Source organism: Epinephelus fuscoguttatus, linkage group LG6, assembly GCF_011397635.1.
Source record: "Epinephelus fuscoguttatus linkage group LG6, E.fuscoguttatus.final_Chr_v1".
Lineage (NCBI taxonomy): Eukaryota > Metazoa > Chordata > Actinopteri > Perciformes > Serranidae > Epinephelus > Epinephelus fuscoguttatus.
Genome location: NC_064757.1, coordinates 8451724 through 8470207, shown reverse-complemented (window position 1 = coordinate 8470207; position 18484 = coordinate 8451724). Strand labels below are relative to the sequence as shown.

Genomic DNA, 18484 nt, shown 5'->3' with positions numbered 1-18484 from the left:
GGTATGTGCATCGCCATCCTGGACATGCTAAAATAATATTGAGTCTTTTAAAAATATTACAATAACCTGATTTTGTTATTGAGGGGGGGTTCTTCTCCCATCTTCCTCTATCGCCCAGCCCTACACAGTAACAAATGATTTTGGAGGTCGGTAATTAAAACCCATGCATATCATTTAAATTTTAAGTGCGTATATTAGTCAGCAAGTGAAGTAATTATAATGGGTAAATTATACCTTCTCTATTTGTTAACAGTAACAACTGAAAAAAAATAAAAAAATAATCCCTGCACTATGATGAGCAGTTACATCAGCACTCATGCAACAAGGCTGAAGTCGGTTTCATACGTGTGACTGGAGAGTGCTGAGCTTGGTAATTGGCGATATCAGCGTTGTCTGTGGGCGGCAAGGTGGTTCAGTGGTTAGCATGAGCTCGAACCCACCAGCTTGACCAACCTGTGTCAGCGTGGGTTTTCACCAGACTCTCCTGCTTCCTCTCACAGTCCAGAGACACACGTTTGGTTAATTGGTGACTCTAACTTGCCTGTAGATGTAAATGTGAACGTGACTGGTTGTTGGTCTCTGTGTGTTAGCCCTGTGATAGTCTAGCAACCTGTCTAGGGTGTGTCCTGCCTCTTGCCCAATGACAGCTGGGTTAGGCTCCAGCCCCCCGTGACCCTGTACCAGGACAAGCGGTTATGAAAAATTAATGAATTAGAAGTAGTAAAAGTATTGTCTCCTGTGTATGACAATATTTTAAGTCAATGGATTTCAATTAATTTAATTAAATTACCTGGGAAATTAGTCATTTTGATTACTTATTAATAGCTATTATTCAGTAGGAGAACAATTGCCTTCTTACAATCAAGAGTAAATGTCACTCACTTTTTATGACTAATCAGTTGTGTAATGTATTGAAAAATGTAAGATATTCTTTAACTAATATGTTTTAGTTAAAATGTTAAAATGTTAAATGTAGTTACTCTTTGCTCAAGACATGAGACGCAATCTACTCAAACAATCCAAGTGCAAATTGTTCACTCATAACTATAAAGTATATTGTATAGGTTTGTTTTAACAGTGTTTTATCAGCATGGTCATACATTATACAGTCAGTGTGCTCTAGTAGCCAACATGTATGGAACCTGGTTGAGCACAAGTCATGATGTTTTTCATGTCGTCAAATATAAAATGTTAATTAGCTCAACCAATCATCAATTGAACATGACATCTTTCAATCAAGAATACACTCTGGAGTAGTATTCGTGACAGCTATCGTATAAAAGAAACCCATTACAACATCTAGGTCTAATTTACACTCCCATGTACATGTCATTGCCATAGCAACACACACATATATCTATCTATCTATCTATATATATATATATATATACATATATATATATATATGAAAAAAAATAGTCTGCTGCTGCTTTGATGGGCAATCACTGCTGCTATTTTCACATTTTACAGATTTTTCCATAAGCTGATGGTGACTTGTCTGGCCTAACGCTGCCCCCATCAGAAGTCATGTACACAGGAGAAATGATGTGACACTGCTCTAATGCAAACTGAAAAGTTTGAACTGAAAACCCCGAACTGAGAAATAAACTTTTCTAATGAGGAAAGTTACTTTTCTAAAGTCTGTACAAGATGTTGATCAGCCTGAGCCAAATTAGGGTCAGTCAGTCTATCGAACACAGTGTCTCTCTTCAAAACTGTGGCGCTCACTCAGAAGCTTTACTGTGTGGGCTAATCCATGTGTGACAAATACTGTTTTGTTAGCAATATATTTGCTACAATTAGACTGAGTCAATCAAGTCAGTATTTGCAGATGAGATTGAAGTCTCCAAAGCTGCTTGATGTTCACTCAAGTCCTACTTGTGAGGTTCTTGCAAGTCTGTGATGTGTGTTTAAACTAAGGTTAATAATCTTTGAGAGACAACGTATCTTTGCAGGTGAATATCTTGGTAAATTTTAGAGCAGTTAATCTGAGCTTTCATACTCCACACTCTGCACCCAAAATAACCTTGACATGATTCTGCTGGCTGTCCAGTGGCGGAGTTTTGATTACAAAGGTATGTTCCCCTCATTAAATGGATGGTGAAAGTGATTAAACTCATCAATAATGGACTACCCCATAGGCAAAAAAGTGCAATGTGGGCTTTGTGGGCACCTTCATATTTAAAGATAATGTTTCTTAAGGGAATGTATGATAGTGGCACAATTTAGGCCATCACAATGATTAAGAAACTTTTAATATGACAACATTTTAATATGCACCAAAGTATGCAAAATAAATAGTTTTTATCCCTTTTATAATTTGGGAGATGTATCAAAAATAAACCTTTAACTCCATTAAACCCTAATGAGCTCAAGATTTCAAAATGTATCTCCTCAAATGAAATAACATGCTTAAAAAGCAATTCAAAACTGTCATTTTCAATGGTTAACTAACTTGAAAGATGTTAACAAAGTGTTATCAATATCAATATATCCCACTATGAATATTTGTAAGTTTTTACAAGTGTGTTATTATACATACATTTACTTTAATGCTGAGTGAATCATTTACATAAAATTCTAAGAAATGTAAAATCAGCCTCATACCTCACCTAAAAAGAAAGGAACTTGTCCTAAAACGCTCCTGGTCACAGGTTACCTAACGCTAGTGTGTGCACTGTTCTCCCTTTGAGCCTGTGACACTTATTTCTGATTGTTCTGGGCACGGACCTGCTGTTCAATTGTGTGTGAGCCTCTAGCGCTTAAAAAATTGCAAGTACAGCAAGGCAGAGTAGCATGCAGACAAGGTGACACCCAGCTGGCCTGTTTTCTCTTGAACAGGTACGTGCTGCTGGGTGTAGCTATGGTCAGTGCTGTGTCCTGGTAACTGGGGAGTCCGGCTAACTCATGTCTTGCTGGGTTAGGAAGGAGGTACGATTAGAGTTTACAGGCCACAAGCAGCACGGTGACACTCAGTCACCCTCATTCAACTCTTCATAATGAGTGTCAGAAAATTCTATATAGAGTCAGTGTGGTAAATAGTTAAATCACTTCACACAATCATCATTTTCCTTGTTCACAAAATGACAAAAATACAAAGGATAATGTTACAAACTTTTATTTAATTGATATTATATAGCATTTTAATTTATTGCTACTGTATGTGTTTTGTAAATGATCATTTTATTATTATTAATATTTTATTGGTGTCCTACAGCTAATTTGTGGTATATGAAAATAATCATTTACAGTCTAGATAAAAACATGATTGGTAATTCATTCAATTCACATTAAATCTTAGCCTATAAATGTTCAATTTCATCTGTATCTGACGCCTTTTGTCTATGTCTATCATAGTTATCCTTTGTTTATTACATATCTGTACATAACTTTGTGCACATATAGATTCACCAAATTCCCATCACTCATTTATGTAATTCAAATGAAGCACCGGCAGTATTTTTGTTTATATTTAGAGAAATATGGTCCCAGTTTCTATTGAAAGTTGAGTTTGCAATTAAGATCTTAGATAATGTTTTTAAAATTGTATTTTCATACCTCTTAGTATGCCCTCATATCATTTCCTTTGCTTGTTGGTGCTGCAGTAGAGCTCCAACAATTAGTCGATTAATTGAATAGTCAATCGACAAAAATTTAGTCACCAGCTATTTTAATAATCGATTAATCATGTCAGTCATTTTTCAAGCAAAAATGTCAAACATTTGCTGGTACAAGCTTCTTATATGTGAACATTTCTAGTTTTATTTGTCATTTATAAAATGAAGAATCTTTGGGTTTTTGTCCTGTCCATTCAACCAAATAAGCAATTTGATGATTTTACATTGGACTCTGGGAAATTGTGATGAGCATTTTTCTTTTTTTTTTTTTTTTACATTGATTTAATCAATTAATCATAAAGATAATCCACAGAATAATCAATAACAATATAATCCTTGGTTGCAACCCTATCCTGTAGCTTCAATTTTGTATTGGGACTTAAGAACCTACTCCTACATTCAATATTTAGCCATGGCTGGTTGCCAAAAAATATATATAGAAAATAAAATAAAAGCTGTTTTTTTAAGTGTTCAATTTATGTCCATTTCTAAGAGTTATCATTATAATTTTAAAGCCATGGCCATGCTATATGATATAAAAATGTAACACGTGTCTGAATGTGAGGAATAGAGGGCTGCAAATTAGATAACAGGTAAGGCTGCAACTATTTTTTTTTCTTTTTTTATTATTGATTAATCTGTCCATTTTTTTTTCATTCATTGATGAACTGTCTACAAAAAAGGCAGGGATTTGTGAGAAATGCCCATCACCATTTCCCAGAATCCAAGGTCATGTCTTTAATGCCTTATCTTGTCTGAAAGCTCTCACAGCCCAAAGATATTCAATATGCAATTAATGCTTTGCTAAGAATGAGAACAAATTGTGGCTATTTTCTTTCAATCAACAAAACTAACTAACTAAACTGACTGATCGACTAATTAGTTTAGCACAACAGTAGACCTGCTCTGATTTACAAGTTATTGGATGATTGGTGGTTACATTGATTTTTCTAGGACTGCAGTAACTTTGAGCACAGTACGACTGATGCTCCTTTGCATCTTAATTCAGTCCTTCACATGACAGGTTTATTTCTATTCAGTTGTTTATTTGGTAGGGGTAGCCCAAGGTAATGAACATGAGTATGAAATACAAGATGTAAGCATGCTGAATTAAGCAAAAATTGTCATTTACATCTGTTGCCCCTGGGCAGGTAACAAAAAAGGGTTTTATTAACAAATCACCGTATACCTACCACTAATATCTGGAAAGATAAAAACCTACCATTAAACCCTTTCTCTGGCCTTTTCTGCAGCACCTGTGTGTAGCAACCACTGGTCACAAACAGTGTGGTCCAATGACTAACATGTACCCACCAGCGAGACAGAGAGGTCCTCCAGGCAGGACAGGACACGGCGAGCTGAGACTGGCGCTCGGCAGTTCATTCATCACAACTTGTCCTTCAGCACTGTTATGTCCCGGTAGGCCTGCTGCTGCACCATGGATCAACAGAGGACATGTTTGAACAGCTGACCCAAGGCCATGAAAGTGGGTACAGCAACAACAGAGAACCATCAGGGTTGGCATATCAAAGGCCATACATCAGGCGTCCGAGAAAAATACCTGTGATCTATGTATTGGAGAGGCTTTTCTATAACCACTGGCCTTTCAATAGAGGCTGCTCATGTTGCTGGGTTACTATACAGGCTGCTTTCTTTGTTACTGTAAATGAAATTTAGCCCTGCATACCGCACAATAAGTGATTTGCTGGAGGTAATGTCAGAGGATCGCCAAAGTCAACAGGAAGTCAAGAGGATAAGCGGTTACGAAAATAGATGGATGGAAGTTTAAGTCTAGACCAAAATAACCCAGTACCAAGAACTATCAAAAAGGCTCAAGTCCTTTTCCCCAGATCCTTTTCCCACCAGATCAGCAAACTCTCTGTTGCTGCTGTCTCAAGGGCCACTCTCCTACTGGTAAGTGTGCCCTGTTAGTACAGGCCAACACAGCAGCAGTGCCTAACATCCAACACTGAACCACTAAATGGTCCCGAAACTCACACCAACACAGAAACACCTCACTTCTTTTGTTAATCCCGCTAATGGTTGAGTGAAATTGAACACAATGAATTTGAATGACTTGTCAGGTACGTGTACTGAGATGCCACCAAAACATTCTAAGTATGGTTAGACTCCATTCACATTATTGGTATCAAATGAAGTACTCTATTGCTATTGGTGTCACTTTAAGGGTACTGGTATTGGTATACTCTGAACTAAAATGATGCTAAACAGTATCCAAAAGTGGTTCATTCGCTCGTAATCATAGAGGAAACTGTTTTGGTGCTACATGGCAGTCATTTTGTGGAGCTATACTGATTCTTTGTCAAATAGTGCTATATAGAACTCATTCAAATTCCATGTAGCGCTATAATGTTTTTCATTTTTTTAGCCTGGGGGCCTTGAATGATGCCAGACAGTACCTAGGCAAGTCAGTGTGCTTCTAAATGACACTTTTACTTAATTAGGGATGCATGATAATATTGGCATGTCATCTGTATCAGCCGATACTGGCTTCAAAACAAAATACTGGAATCAGCAAACATGCTGTTAATATTGGTACGTCATCGGTATCAATATCGGCGTTAAAGAATCAGAATCAGCCAACGTGCGGTTTCTTATTTTGCACAATGAATGAACATTACATACATTGAAAAGCAGTGAATTTCATGTCTCCATCTGCTGGTGGGCCATCACGATAAGAGTATGCATATAAAATATGATGTTAATCCCACGACAGAAAAGACTTGATAATCACAAAATTTAGGTGGGGAAAAAATGGATATATTGATATAGGTATCAGTTATCTGTCAAATTAGTTACATATCAGCATATCGGATATCAGCAAAAAATCCAATCTCCTGCATCCCTAGTTCTTGGTTTGCAGAAATGTACAGTGTCAATATTTTCTTCTGGTCACTTGGTTTGTGATAACATGAATACTTGTAATTTGTTTGGAAATATGAATTATGCATAATGCACTATTAAACTCAACTGATTATTATCATCATCAACTGAACATGATCAATATCGTGCACCCCTAATATTTATGATTATTAATCATTTCTTACAAAATGTAGGCTTAAAATCAGGATCCTATACTTAACACTTACTGAGAAACATAACATGTTACCTTTTAAAATCTGGAATATTCCACACTGGGGCAAAGTGGTTGCAAGCCACAACATTAACATGTTATATTCTGGAAATACACTGTTTGTTATTTTGTTATTTTAATTTAGTGTTTTTATTCTTTCCTCACCAAACTAAACTAAACTAAATTATGCTAAGAACCAGTAAAGAACCTCTACAGAACAATACAATAAAAGTAGCACAGGTGCCTAAGAACTGCTGAGAAACCAACATTTTTCTGTGCGTACTGGTATCGTAATTTTTTAAAATTATACCTAGTCCTAATTACCAAGTCAATAGGATTGAACCCCACACGATAATTAACATCTATACAAAATTTCTTGGCAATCTATCCAATTGTTGGTGAGATCCGTCAGTCTAGACCAAAGTGCTGGACTGACAGGTCTACATTGCCATCCATATGGCTAATAAAAACAAAAGGTGGTTGACACCATGCAGTATACAGAGTAATGAAACTCCTTTACCTTCAATGGATGGACTATGTGAGATTCACTTAGAAACTGCAGTCATTCAAAAGGCCATTTACTTGAGATTGGCTGACATAGATTTCAGCCATGACCCATACATCAACGGGACATGTTTTTCGATAACAATATTGAATTCTCTCCGACTTGATAAGAGATGAGGCCTCACCTTTCACTTGACTCTGATTCTACAGAAGACATTCCACACCCAGATGCTATATAAAACCAGGAATGTAATATATAAATTTAAAAAATGTACACAGGACTGTGTGTGGGTTTCCTAATTACTATATGTGTCTGTGTGTGTGTATGCAGGCACAGTCACACACACACACATCCCCCGGTAGGCCTTATGGCTGCTTGGAGGTTTGCTAAATAGGATGCTATCATAAAGCAGCCTTGTAAAAAGCTCATCTGGTGTGCACCATCTGTAAACACAGATATGAAGAAGTTCATGGAGCCTGCGCAACCTGACACCTCTAAATTTGGAGTATATCACCCCACCGGTGTAGTGCCAACATTTGCTCCACAGCAAACACCAAATTAATGTGAAAAAAACACACATTAGAGCTGCTTTTTCATAAAGACCCTGTTTCACTTGTGCTGATGCTTGAGAGTAATTGCTCCACAGTACGAGTGTGATTAATTGGTTTGCAGCAATAAATGTGTTTATTTAGAGCATGTGTAAGAATCTTCAAAGATTACAGAAATGAAGATGATGTTCAATTAATAGCTATGAATATTTAAACACAGTTTTGTATATCACTTTATTATGTGTGTGTTTAGATGGCTGTGCAAAACAAGTGGAAACACCCATACAGAGATAGAAACACTACTTTTTCTTCTTATTTCTACCCACAGCTCCTATCTATTATTTATGATGTATGAATATTCCATGGATATTTACAATATATTTTGCTTATGCTGTCTGGCTGTTGTTTTGACCCTTGCACTTCAGATTGCTGGCTATATGTACACTTAACAATGCAGAGTAAATTAAGATTAGATCACTGCCACTCTAAATTTGTGTAAGATATATGTGAAATGTCTAGAATGAATAAATACTGAATGAAATATGAATACAGATGTCAAAAAACCTCATCACAGAAGAAGTACACTTTGTCTCCAGCTCTTTTTTTAAAAGACAGTTTTCCTTGCAGAAGTCATTTTTTGTCATGATTATACAGTACAGTGAATTCTCCGCCTACCACATTTAAATCCCAAGTGTTTCTCATCCTCAGGGAGTTCTTTCACAAGTGCTGGAGACACAAAAAAAATACAGAAAAAAAGGATGGGTCCCCATGTATCAGTCAGGGCTCATGCAAAGATTGCAATATTTAAAAAGAAACCTACTTGGCTGGAGTCTGGACAGGACTGTGGAATGAAGACGTGTTGCTCCAAGAGCACAACTGATTGAATCTCCTGACTGAGATGGATGAAGGGGATCTGCCGCTTCGTTACATGATTTAGCACTGTGACCGAGTGGGCCTTCTTGTCCTGTCCTGATTGCCGTCCCCTCAGATTAAGTATAACGGAAGCCACAGCATTCATCCGGGGCAAGCTAGGCCATCATGACTCAAACATTTTCAGAGGAATTCTTAAAAACAGCCCCCATAGTGTGCTGATTCTCTGGAAATGGCAAAGTTTAGGGTGAAGGAGCAAGAGAGAACATAGGTAACTAAAATGTCAGTATTTGAAGCTGTTTGTAATCATCACAGTTTCATCATCTGGCTTCTGTAGAGCTGCAACTAACAAATATGTTCACTATTAATCAATGTGCAGATTATTTTCATGATTAATTGATTAATCATTTGGTTAAAAAAAATGCAGAAAATTTCTAGACTATTGAATCTGGACTCAAGGTCCTCTTACTCACTTTTTCCGCAGCTTTGGGTTGCAGCTTCTGGTTTTCCTCAGGCTGGGCAAATTCCATCTGCAGAGGCAGACTGTGAGATACTGCTGAAAGCCCTGATAAAGGTTATAATGGTCGATCGTCTTTACATGTCAGCCCTGTGATAGTCTGGTGACCTGTCCAGGGTGTACCTAGCCTCTCGCCCAATGTCAGCTGGGAAAGGCTCCAGCCCCCCGTGATGCCCAACAGGATAAACAGTTGCGGAAAATGAATGAATAAATAAATGTTTGTAAATCACTTTTTTCACGAGGGATCACTCGTCTGATCATCAGTACTGGCCGACAGCCACCTTGTTGACTAGGGTTGCGGGGGGTGCGGCTGCACCCCCTCCCATCCGCACCCCCGCACCCCATCAGCCTCCCTACCTACTGCATTACGCTTTAAAAAAATAAAGAATCTGAATTTGAACTCAATTTGTCTGACTTACATTTATCTCTTTCATATCATTAATGCATACATCTATGCTTTTGATGTGATATGCAGCCTGCCTGACTACATACAGTAGCCTTGGCATCCAGGATGTTGTGTCCATCCTGCAAACCTTGCAGCCCTAAACCCACTCCATGCTGTCGGAGGTGGAGAAGCTCATTAAGCTCTGTCTGGCCCTGCCCGTATCTGTCGCGGCATCCGAGCGCTCTTTCTCAGCCTCGCGCAGGCTGAAAACCTGGCTGCGCAACACCGTGACGCAGGAGAGACTAACACATTTGGCCATTATGAATGCTCACAGTGACCTTATGGATGAAAACGATGTCTCGACCCTGCTTAAAATCTTCATCAGTAGATCAACTGAGAGAAGGTCCACTTTTGGAAATGCATGAAAGCCCTGAGTCAGGAGCGCAGACTTTTCTTTTTTCATTAAAGGTTACAAATAATGCTGTTATGTTCCTTAAATGGCTTGATTTAGTTATCGAAGTTTCATTTTCTTAACAATAAAGATGCCATGTTCATCCATTCTAGTTCTCTTATAACTGCATGTTATTATAAAATAACTTCAAATCAAATCCTTAATCACTGATAAGTGTGCGTGCTTCCCCCGCTCCTCCCAACAAAAATCCTCTCAGATCAAATAGTTCCAGTCATAATCTATGACCAGATACACCAAAAAGTTCTATCTTACAGGATTATATCCGCAGTATGCATCCCACTGAGTATGCACAGCAGTGTTTCTCCTGCTGGCTCTGCCCACGAGTTCCCGCTCAGCTAATACGTATTATATTGTGATGATGTCACTAATTTTTGAATCATTTTTCTAGGCTTAAGGACGTTTAACAAACACAAAACCTCTACGGATCAAAAGATTATAATAGAAAGAGTCATAATTGACCTTAATTGACCAGATCTGTCTTTTATAATCGTGGTGCATGGGGAAAAAGCTTTTAAGGCAGCAGGGAATTTTTTCATTGCAATACTTCCAGTGGCCACTAGGAAAAATTAACCTAACTGCTGAAGGAGGCTGCACTGAGTTACATTACACTAGTCAATAAAAATGAGCATTGGACGAAGGTAAATTATCATGGTATCTTAATGTGTTCAAGTGCTTTCTTGTAAAATGTAGTTTTTGGTTATAAACTTGAATAAATAAGTTGCATACAGGAGAAATTTGTTGATGTTTTCACAGTAAGATGAAATAGAAATAATAATTAATTGAAAATTACTGTGTACAACAGAAAGGCTTTTGAAGCAGTTATTTAAAAAACATGTTTTTCACGTGACAGAAGGTTATAGTAAAGGTTATTTCATCAATGCGTAGGCAATGGTAATGAAAACAAGAGCTGAATGACCTCAAAACAGTTCAGTTAATTTTTATAATGACGATTTCTTTGCTTCCCTGGCACAAAAGAGGAAATAAATAACAACAAAACAAACTAAATAAAAAAAAAAACCTTGGTATCACCCCAAAATTTCACAGTCAGTGCATTCCTAATTTTTACAAAAAATTCTCTGTGAATTAATCACTGCAGGTACACACATTATTTACACAAATCAACTTAAAACAACCTACAGCTGCGTCAGGCTCGTCCAGTTTTACTGCCATTGTGGTTTTCTGTCACCACCTTTCTGGCTCCGGGACAGGAGGATGACATCCCCAGATGATCACCCCCAACACAAGTTTGGAACCAGGCTATCAGACACCTTGAATGCATCCAGGCCTTTGCAGTGTGTAAACCTACAGATACAGATGACATACGGTAGCTGGAGAAAGTTGAATGTCTAAGTACCATTCAGCCACAGAGCGGACAGCAGAACCCAATGAGCTGCAGGGCTGATTGCTGACTACATTAAGCCTCTTAGGCAGCGTGTTGATGAATTTGCCCGTTGAAATGTGAAGGTAATAGTCTTGACATAGCAAAGACATAACTCACCGACTGTACCTGCATAGTCCCCAAATGACAGCAATCCCAAGTAGGAGCTGGTCCAATATGAAAGAGGACTTTGCTTTTATTACCATCATCATTACTGTATATCATTTCTGAATGTACAGCCATTTGGTTTCATTTAAATGTAAATCTGGGCACTGAACTGCGCACGTTGTCACCCACGGCAGCCTGACTATGATGATTCATTCTGGGATCGGCAGGGAAAATATAAGAGCCCCTTTACTTTCTCTGAGGGAAAATAACTGATTTGACCTTTGTCTGTTTTCATGAAAGCCATGTACACGGCAAAATAAAATAAAAAAAAAATAAACCTTGAGATTTTTTTTTTCTTCTAGAAAACAAAAGTAGCTTTGTGCAACCTTGGTGCTGTCTCTATTCTTTTTTTGTTCAATATGAAGAGCAAGAAGAAAGAGGTACAATCTGCAGCGCAAGGTCAAGGGTGAACTAAAGCCTGGGGAGAACTGAGGAGTCAACATGTCAGAAAAGAGCGAGACATGGCATCACAAGGCATCGCACGCCATGTGGCAATGGCTACTTCAGCGAGACTTGACACCACTGTGCATCTGTGGACGCTGTTTGCTGCTAATGTTTATAAAATGAGGTGACCACAAGGGGTCCATGCATGTGTGCAATCTGACTCTTTTCCAGCAAGGCAAACATTAGCGGCCCCATACCCTGGTCTCATAACATATTCTTATGATCAGACATAGCATTAGGAAAACTTACAGCAGAACGTGTTGAATTACTGGCGAATGCACTGGGTGACATCAACAATCCTCAATCAAATATCAGATAATCCCCTTCCTCATTATTTTTTCTTACTCTATACACACCCGCTCTCTCTCACTAAATCACACATCACATAAATTAATCATCAAGTCCCAAATAAATACGCCTGCGTGTCAAATGAAATCAACAAGAGCCTCATCAGAAGCCAGGTTATAAGGGATATTACATATCAGTGCACTCAGTTAGTCCCTCTGCATCTCTAAGTAGGCCTTCATTAGGAGATAATGGTACATGGTAATACCTGATTCATAAGGAAGTCACATCTAATATCATTGCTCAGAAAGCTGTGTCTTAAAATGATGTGTTTCCAGACCAGTCCTGTGAAGCACGATTAAAAAGCCTTTTAAAGTTTCCCCCTGGGCCACACCACGCTTACTCACGGCCGTGTCACACAGGAGGAGCCCTCCTCTTCCGTGACCGCTTGCGTGAGGCTTGTCTCCAGCCAACAGGGCCTGCAAACATCACCATTGATCCCTGAGAGCTTAAACCTCACTGAGTGCGAGCTAGCGCTGTCAAGTCCCGCTGCGGCCGGACTGCTGTGTTTGCTGCTGTTTGGTTCATGGAGTCAACGTTTTGGGGAAATATCCGTGTGACACCTGTTGTTACATTTATGGCCTTTGAGAGTGATGTGACGTGCAGAGAAATGGCAACACTGAAGGGCGTTTGTGCTGTACAGGATGAGCTGGAGACAGCACGAAATGTCACTTTGATTCCTGCAGGCATGATGGAGGGATTCAAGGTCCATTAGGTGAGATTTTTATGCAGCTGCATCTAGAGCTTAAATGGTTGATTGACTGATTAGTCAATGGACAGATCATTTATCTATTTTGATATTTAATTTAATCATTTTTAAGCAGTTTCAGCTTCTTAAATGTGAGGATTTTGCTGTCAAAACCTTACCCTAACCCATATGATGATTACCTTGAGTTTTATATTAATGCTATTAATATGAAGATGCCACTTTGGGCTCTGGGAAATTATAATAATACTCCTACCAAGAAAATATTTGGAAGATTACTTGATTATAAAATAATCCTGTTCCAGGCTACACCAACAACAGTCCAAGTCTCTGTGGGAGACAGACTGCAGATTTGGCCTGTTTGCCTAATATAAAATTCTGGTAGTGCCTCTTCTTTGCACACTGGAAGTGACAAATCTAAACTTTGAATAAAGTCTGAGTTCAAACTGATTCCTAAGCAGCAGTGAACAAACACTCTGTCCAGAGAACATCTGACTCACAGCTGTCAGATCTTTTGCCTCGTTGAAATCTTTGGGTAAGTTTCTTTTCGAATACAGTACAGCAGCATAGCTTCAGAAACAAGAGTCTTAAGTACAGTTGATAGACGGCTCCTCCCAGGGTTTCTAGGTATTGAAATCCCTCAGCTTCAAACGCTATTGCTAGTGAACAAATTCAACATGAAAACTATTAGATAACGCATATTTGCAGAGAGCAACGTTGCACATCTGCTGGTATGATCAGCCTTTTTCTCTACAGTCTAAATCACTGGGTTCCAAAGTAGGGGTCAGGGCCCACAAAGAGGTTGCAAACTCCATTATCACAGGTTGCATACAGTATATTTACGAGAGGTTTAAGGGATACTCCAGCTATTTATTATTGCACCACCATAAAGTTTGGGGTCTTACAAGGGACAGATTTTTCAAATAGAGTGGTAAAAATTGAGGCAGCATATGCTGACTTTTAGTCCCCAGGATCCGGAAACTTTGGGATTCCCATGATGAAGCTTGATGGCGTCTTTAATTAAACCATCTCTGCCTGAAAACAGTCACATCCTTCAAAGTGCACACCTCTGTTTGTAATGCAGGATTTCTATTAAGCATGTTCAGTGTCAAGCCTAAATAACCCTGATGATGTCATCAGGGTTAACTTAACTATGCTATTCAGAATTGTACAAGAAAAACAAAGAGGAGATAAAATCTGAAAAATGGAGAACTTTGTAGAGGTTGCAAGAGAAATCCGAGTAGGTGCACCATCAAAAGAGGCAAACTGGGCAAATGTTTACCCCCCCCCCAAAAAAGGCAAAAGAGGCCCCCACAGCCATTGATGTAGGTACCAGTTGCAATGACTCATATAAACCCCCTTAAACTTCTCATAAGACTGATTTGATCAAGTACAATTGACCACGTTTATTTTTTTGACAATGATTTTTTGAGGGGGGTTTCTTTGCTGAAGAACCTGCAGAGTCTGGGACTGCCACTGGATCTGGGGGGTTGTAAGATTAAAGATAAAAATACATGCTTTCTCAATATTTCAGATTTTCTCTCTTCTTTGTTTTTCTTGTGAAATAACCCCAATGATGTCATCAGATAACCCTGACAATGTCATCAGGGTTATTTAGGAGACTGAACACACAGAAACCCTACATTACAAACAGAGGTGTGGGTTTTGAAGGATGTGACTCTTTCAGGCAGAGATGTTTCAGTGAAAGACACCATCCAGCTACATTATGGGAATCCCACAGTTCCCAGATACTGGGGACTAAAAGTCAGGATATCTCGGCCTCCATTGCTTCAGTTTTTACCACTCTTTTTTTTAAATCAGTCTCTTGTAAATCTCCAAAATTCAATAAATATAATAAATTATAAATAGCTGGTGTAAATTTCTTGTAAATATACTGTATGCAGCTTGTTATAATGAAGCTTGCAAGAAGGTTTTAAGTGGCCACGAGCCAAAATGGTGGGAGCCACTGGTATTGTAATTATGCATTTAGATCTCTTTTTCAATTTTCACTTTCACATGCTTTCATTTTTTCTCTGTTTTTACAAGTGGCCTTTACAGATTTTTCACATTACAACAACAAGAAATGGCACCTGCTACCCTTTCACGAAAATAAAGTAAAAACAACACTGCCCTGTGACAGAATACTATTCACACGCAAGCTGCATACTAGACTATCAAAAGCCTAGCTACTTTGGTGTTGAGTACACAGTTTCTCACAATAAACCAATACATACAGAGACCAAGACATAATATAGAAACAGTCAGACAGAGTCACAAATGAAATGGAAAAGCTGGAGTGCTTCTGCGCTCCATCTAACAGGGAACTTTGCACACCCATGTTCAGTGACTGCAGTGGGCAATGGAGTCGTGATGCTGTGACCTCAATCTATTACTGCACTCAGTTCAGCTCCATTGGCTGCCATACAGTGACTTTAGACCATGTGGGTGGGGGACAGTGATATCACATCAGATTCAAATACCATCACTGTACACACTCACATACAGCAACAGCACTCTGAGGAATCTTTTATGTCACAGCCATTAAAGCAGCAGACAGAGAATGATGAGCAGTTTTTTTCAGAAGATACAATCAGCACAGTCACAATCAGATCACTGAAAGGCAGACATTTGCCTGTGGAGTTGTGTGCTTGTGTTGTGACATTTGATGTAAATGAGTGAGTTTCAAAGCAGCAGCTACAACTCAGTAAAACCTCATGGAAAAGCCTGCATCAAATATCAGTTAAAAACGGGAAAATCTGTTTCTATATAGGCTCTAAATCAGTCCCCATTTTACTTGATTTTTCTTCTCCATAACAAAAAGAACAAAGAAAAACATGAAATTGGCAAACATGCCCAATCCTCAAATGCTTCCCACTTGGCACAGCCGCCTCACATTCAGGTGTATTTTTCCTACGACATATGTGTAAAACATATTCATTATTTTTGTGCACATGGCTTTAAACAAATGATCAACATCTGCCCTAAACATGCATGGCACCTGACTGAAACCTGGACCTCCTGCCCTGCCAAAAATTGTTTCAGGTGTGAGTAGCACAATGTTTTTCTTATTTTCTGCTTGAAGTCAACATAAAGCCTGGCCCTTCACCCTGCACAAATAGCCTTCCATATCCCCTTTATTCTCCCTGACACTGTATCCAGCTCATGATATCAGAGAGTGGATCGTTTTCAAATGAAGACAGGCGTCCACACAATCAGCACAGTTAACTCCCAGAGAGAGGGGAAAAATGCGTTGACATGCCTGTTGCACAGGCGTGCCTGTATTACAGCCCAGGCTGCTCCTGGGTGCAGCGCGGTCATGATGATGGATCCATTAAAGACGTGAAAATGACACAATTAACATCGATTTGAGGGGGGTATGAAAAAGATAAACAGTGTGGGGAAGTTGACAGTGTGAGCTGCGACTTGATGAATCAACATCTCTGCTGCGCATTGGGGAAGAGAAAAGAAAGAGAGAGCTCAAACAGTGACAGTAAGTCCCGAGGATGAATCAGAAACACACGTTGAAAATTCAATGTGCACAGTGGTGTATTTGAAAACCTCCAGAAATATGCAAAATCTTTACAAGCACGACAGAAACGTGACAAGTGGTGCGTAACCACTGGGATGGCACTGCCTTTTTAACACGCCGGGGAAAGGCGTTTAAAACCCCGTGACACCGAAAGTAAGCATGCATACACACGGACGCAGCTCTTACCTTTGGAGATCACTGATACTGTGCAATAAACAAGGAGCAGGAGGCCCGCCATGGAGAGGTAACGTCCTTTTGTCAGCGCACCCATACCGACGCGTAGTTCTCCACGGATACGCTATAGGGGTGACGGTGCTCCGGATCTCTGGTGCCTCCTCTCGCCTCCTCCGAGCTGGCCGAGCCCGGCTGCGCAAGTTCCTTCTGTAAACCAGGCAAGGGGACAGTTTGGCGCTCTGGGAGGAGAAGGAGAAGAAAATGAAGAGGAGGAAGTGAATGGCTTACGAGCTGGACTGTTGATCGAAAGGACAGAAGCATCTTCACTTCACTTTTGCTGTGCGTGTGTGCGCAGCAGGAGAGCCGCGCGCTCCGAGTTTACCCCCTTTCCAGGCATCATCATCCCGGAGCCTGCCTCGTGCTAACCAATGGCAGAGTGAGGGAGGCGGGAGAGGAGGGGACCGAGGGGTAGGCTACATGTAGGCCTAATCACTCAAACATTTCTTCTAACTGCAATGCATCAGTCATAAGTGCTGCTAATGCGCTTAGGCTTAGGTAATATTGGTCAAAGTAGAAAAAACACAGTATGAAAATAGTTCATTTCACTTAATAATTCAACATGACACAGCTGCAGCTGATATTCCAGTAATATTCCCGAACCTGGTGATACATTTGAAGAGAGAGTGTAGCAGTGACTGGCAGTCAAGATATGTGGTCAGTGTAATAACTTATTATTTCCTCTTCAATCAGAGCAGAGCAGCAGAGCACACAGGCCCTCAGTACCCCTGACTGCCAAGTACATTTCTTAGAAATGTTTCTTGGCATTCTTGTTCTGTTTTCTGGTCATAATTAAAAACTACAAATCCTTCAGATGTATTTGGGGCACAGAAAACACTTCTGTCACTGTCACAAAAACCTTTCAGCAATAACACAAGGTTAAGAACACTATGAGCCACTTGGATCTAAGTTATATAGGTATGTGTGCAAACCAGTGGAATGGAATTGAAAATGGAAAACCACATGGACAACCATATGGAAATATGACATATTTCTTTCATATGTTCATTTGAAGAAAGTTACAGTCTCCTCATTGCTTGCATGTAGGTACAATCAGTGTTTCCACTCTGTTGTGTTTTCATTTTACTGAAATGTGCATTAAACACAGGTAGATGGACATGTACGTTGAAGCAGTTACCTTGATGTCAGAATTAATGGAGACTGTACTGTACTATACTGGAGATCATTTGATAAAGATCACTCACATATTAAAAAAAACAATGCTCATAAAATAACAGTATTTAAGTTCTAATACTAGTGAGCTGTACTCTATCCCTGTCATTTCTCTGAAGACAGTATAGCAAATAGTAACATATTTGGTTGAAATATCAATCAACAGATGTATTAATGATTGAATAATTGACTGATTTACTGGTACTTTGCCCTGCATTTCTCTATAGAAACTGTAACAAGAATGAAAATCCATCCACAACCAAATCATTGGAAAAAAAGGTTGGCACTGTACACCTTTCAAACCACCATTGCATTACATTTGCACGTTATGATGTAGTGGATGTGAAACTTTACGTTTCTTTATGTTTCAGCAACACAGTGGTGGATGTGTTAGGTTTAGGCACAGAAAACACTTGGTTATGGGTTAGGAAAATATCGTCTTTGGGCTTAAAAAACAGTTTTGGCGGCACAAACACGGCAGGAGAAGCCGTAGATGTCTCTG

General features: G+C 39.3%; 1 protein-coding gene across 4 annotated transcripts in view; it reads right to left on the bottom strand.

The window, feature by feature from the left end:
* unc5db (unc-5 netrin receptor Db) overlaps nucleotides 1-17175 on the bottom strand; it is a 282084-nt gene extending 264909 nt beyond the window's left edge. For 2 of the 4 annotated variants that reach the window (XM_049579874.1, XM_049579877.1), the window contains exon 1: nucleotides 16765-17114. In XM_049579874.1, the coding sequence (XP_049435831.1) occupies nucleotides 16765-16849 (85 nt within the window). In that variant the 5' untranslated portion in view covers nucleotides 16850-17114. Of the gene's footprint in view, nucleotides 1-16764 lie in introns of all 4 variants that reach the window. The other 2 variants (XM_049579875.1, XM_049579876.1) reach the window with 2 other exon arrangements.
* Between the last annotated feature and the right edge of the window lie 1309 nt (nucleotides 17176-18484).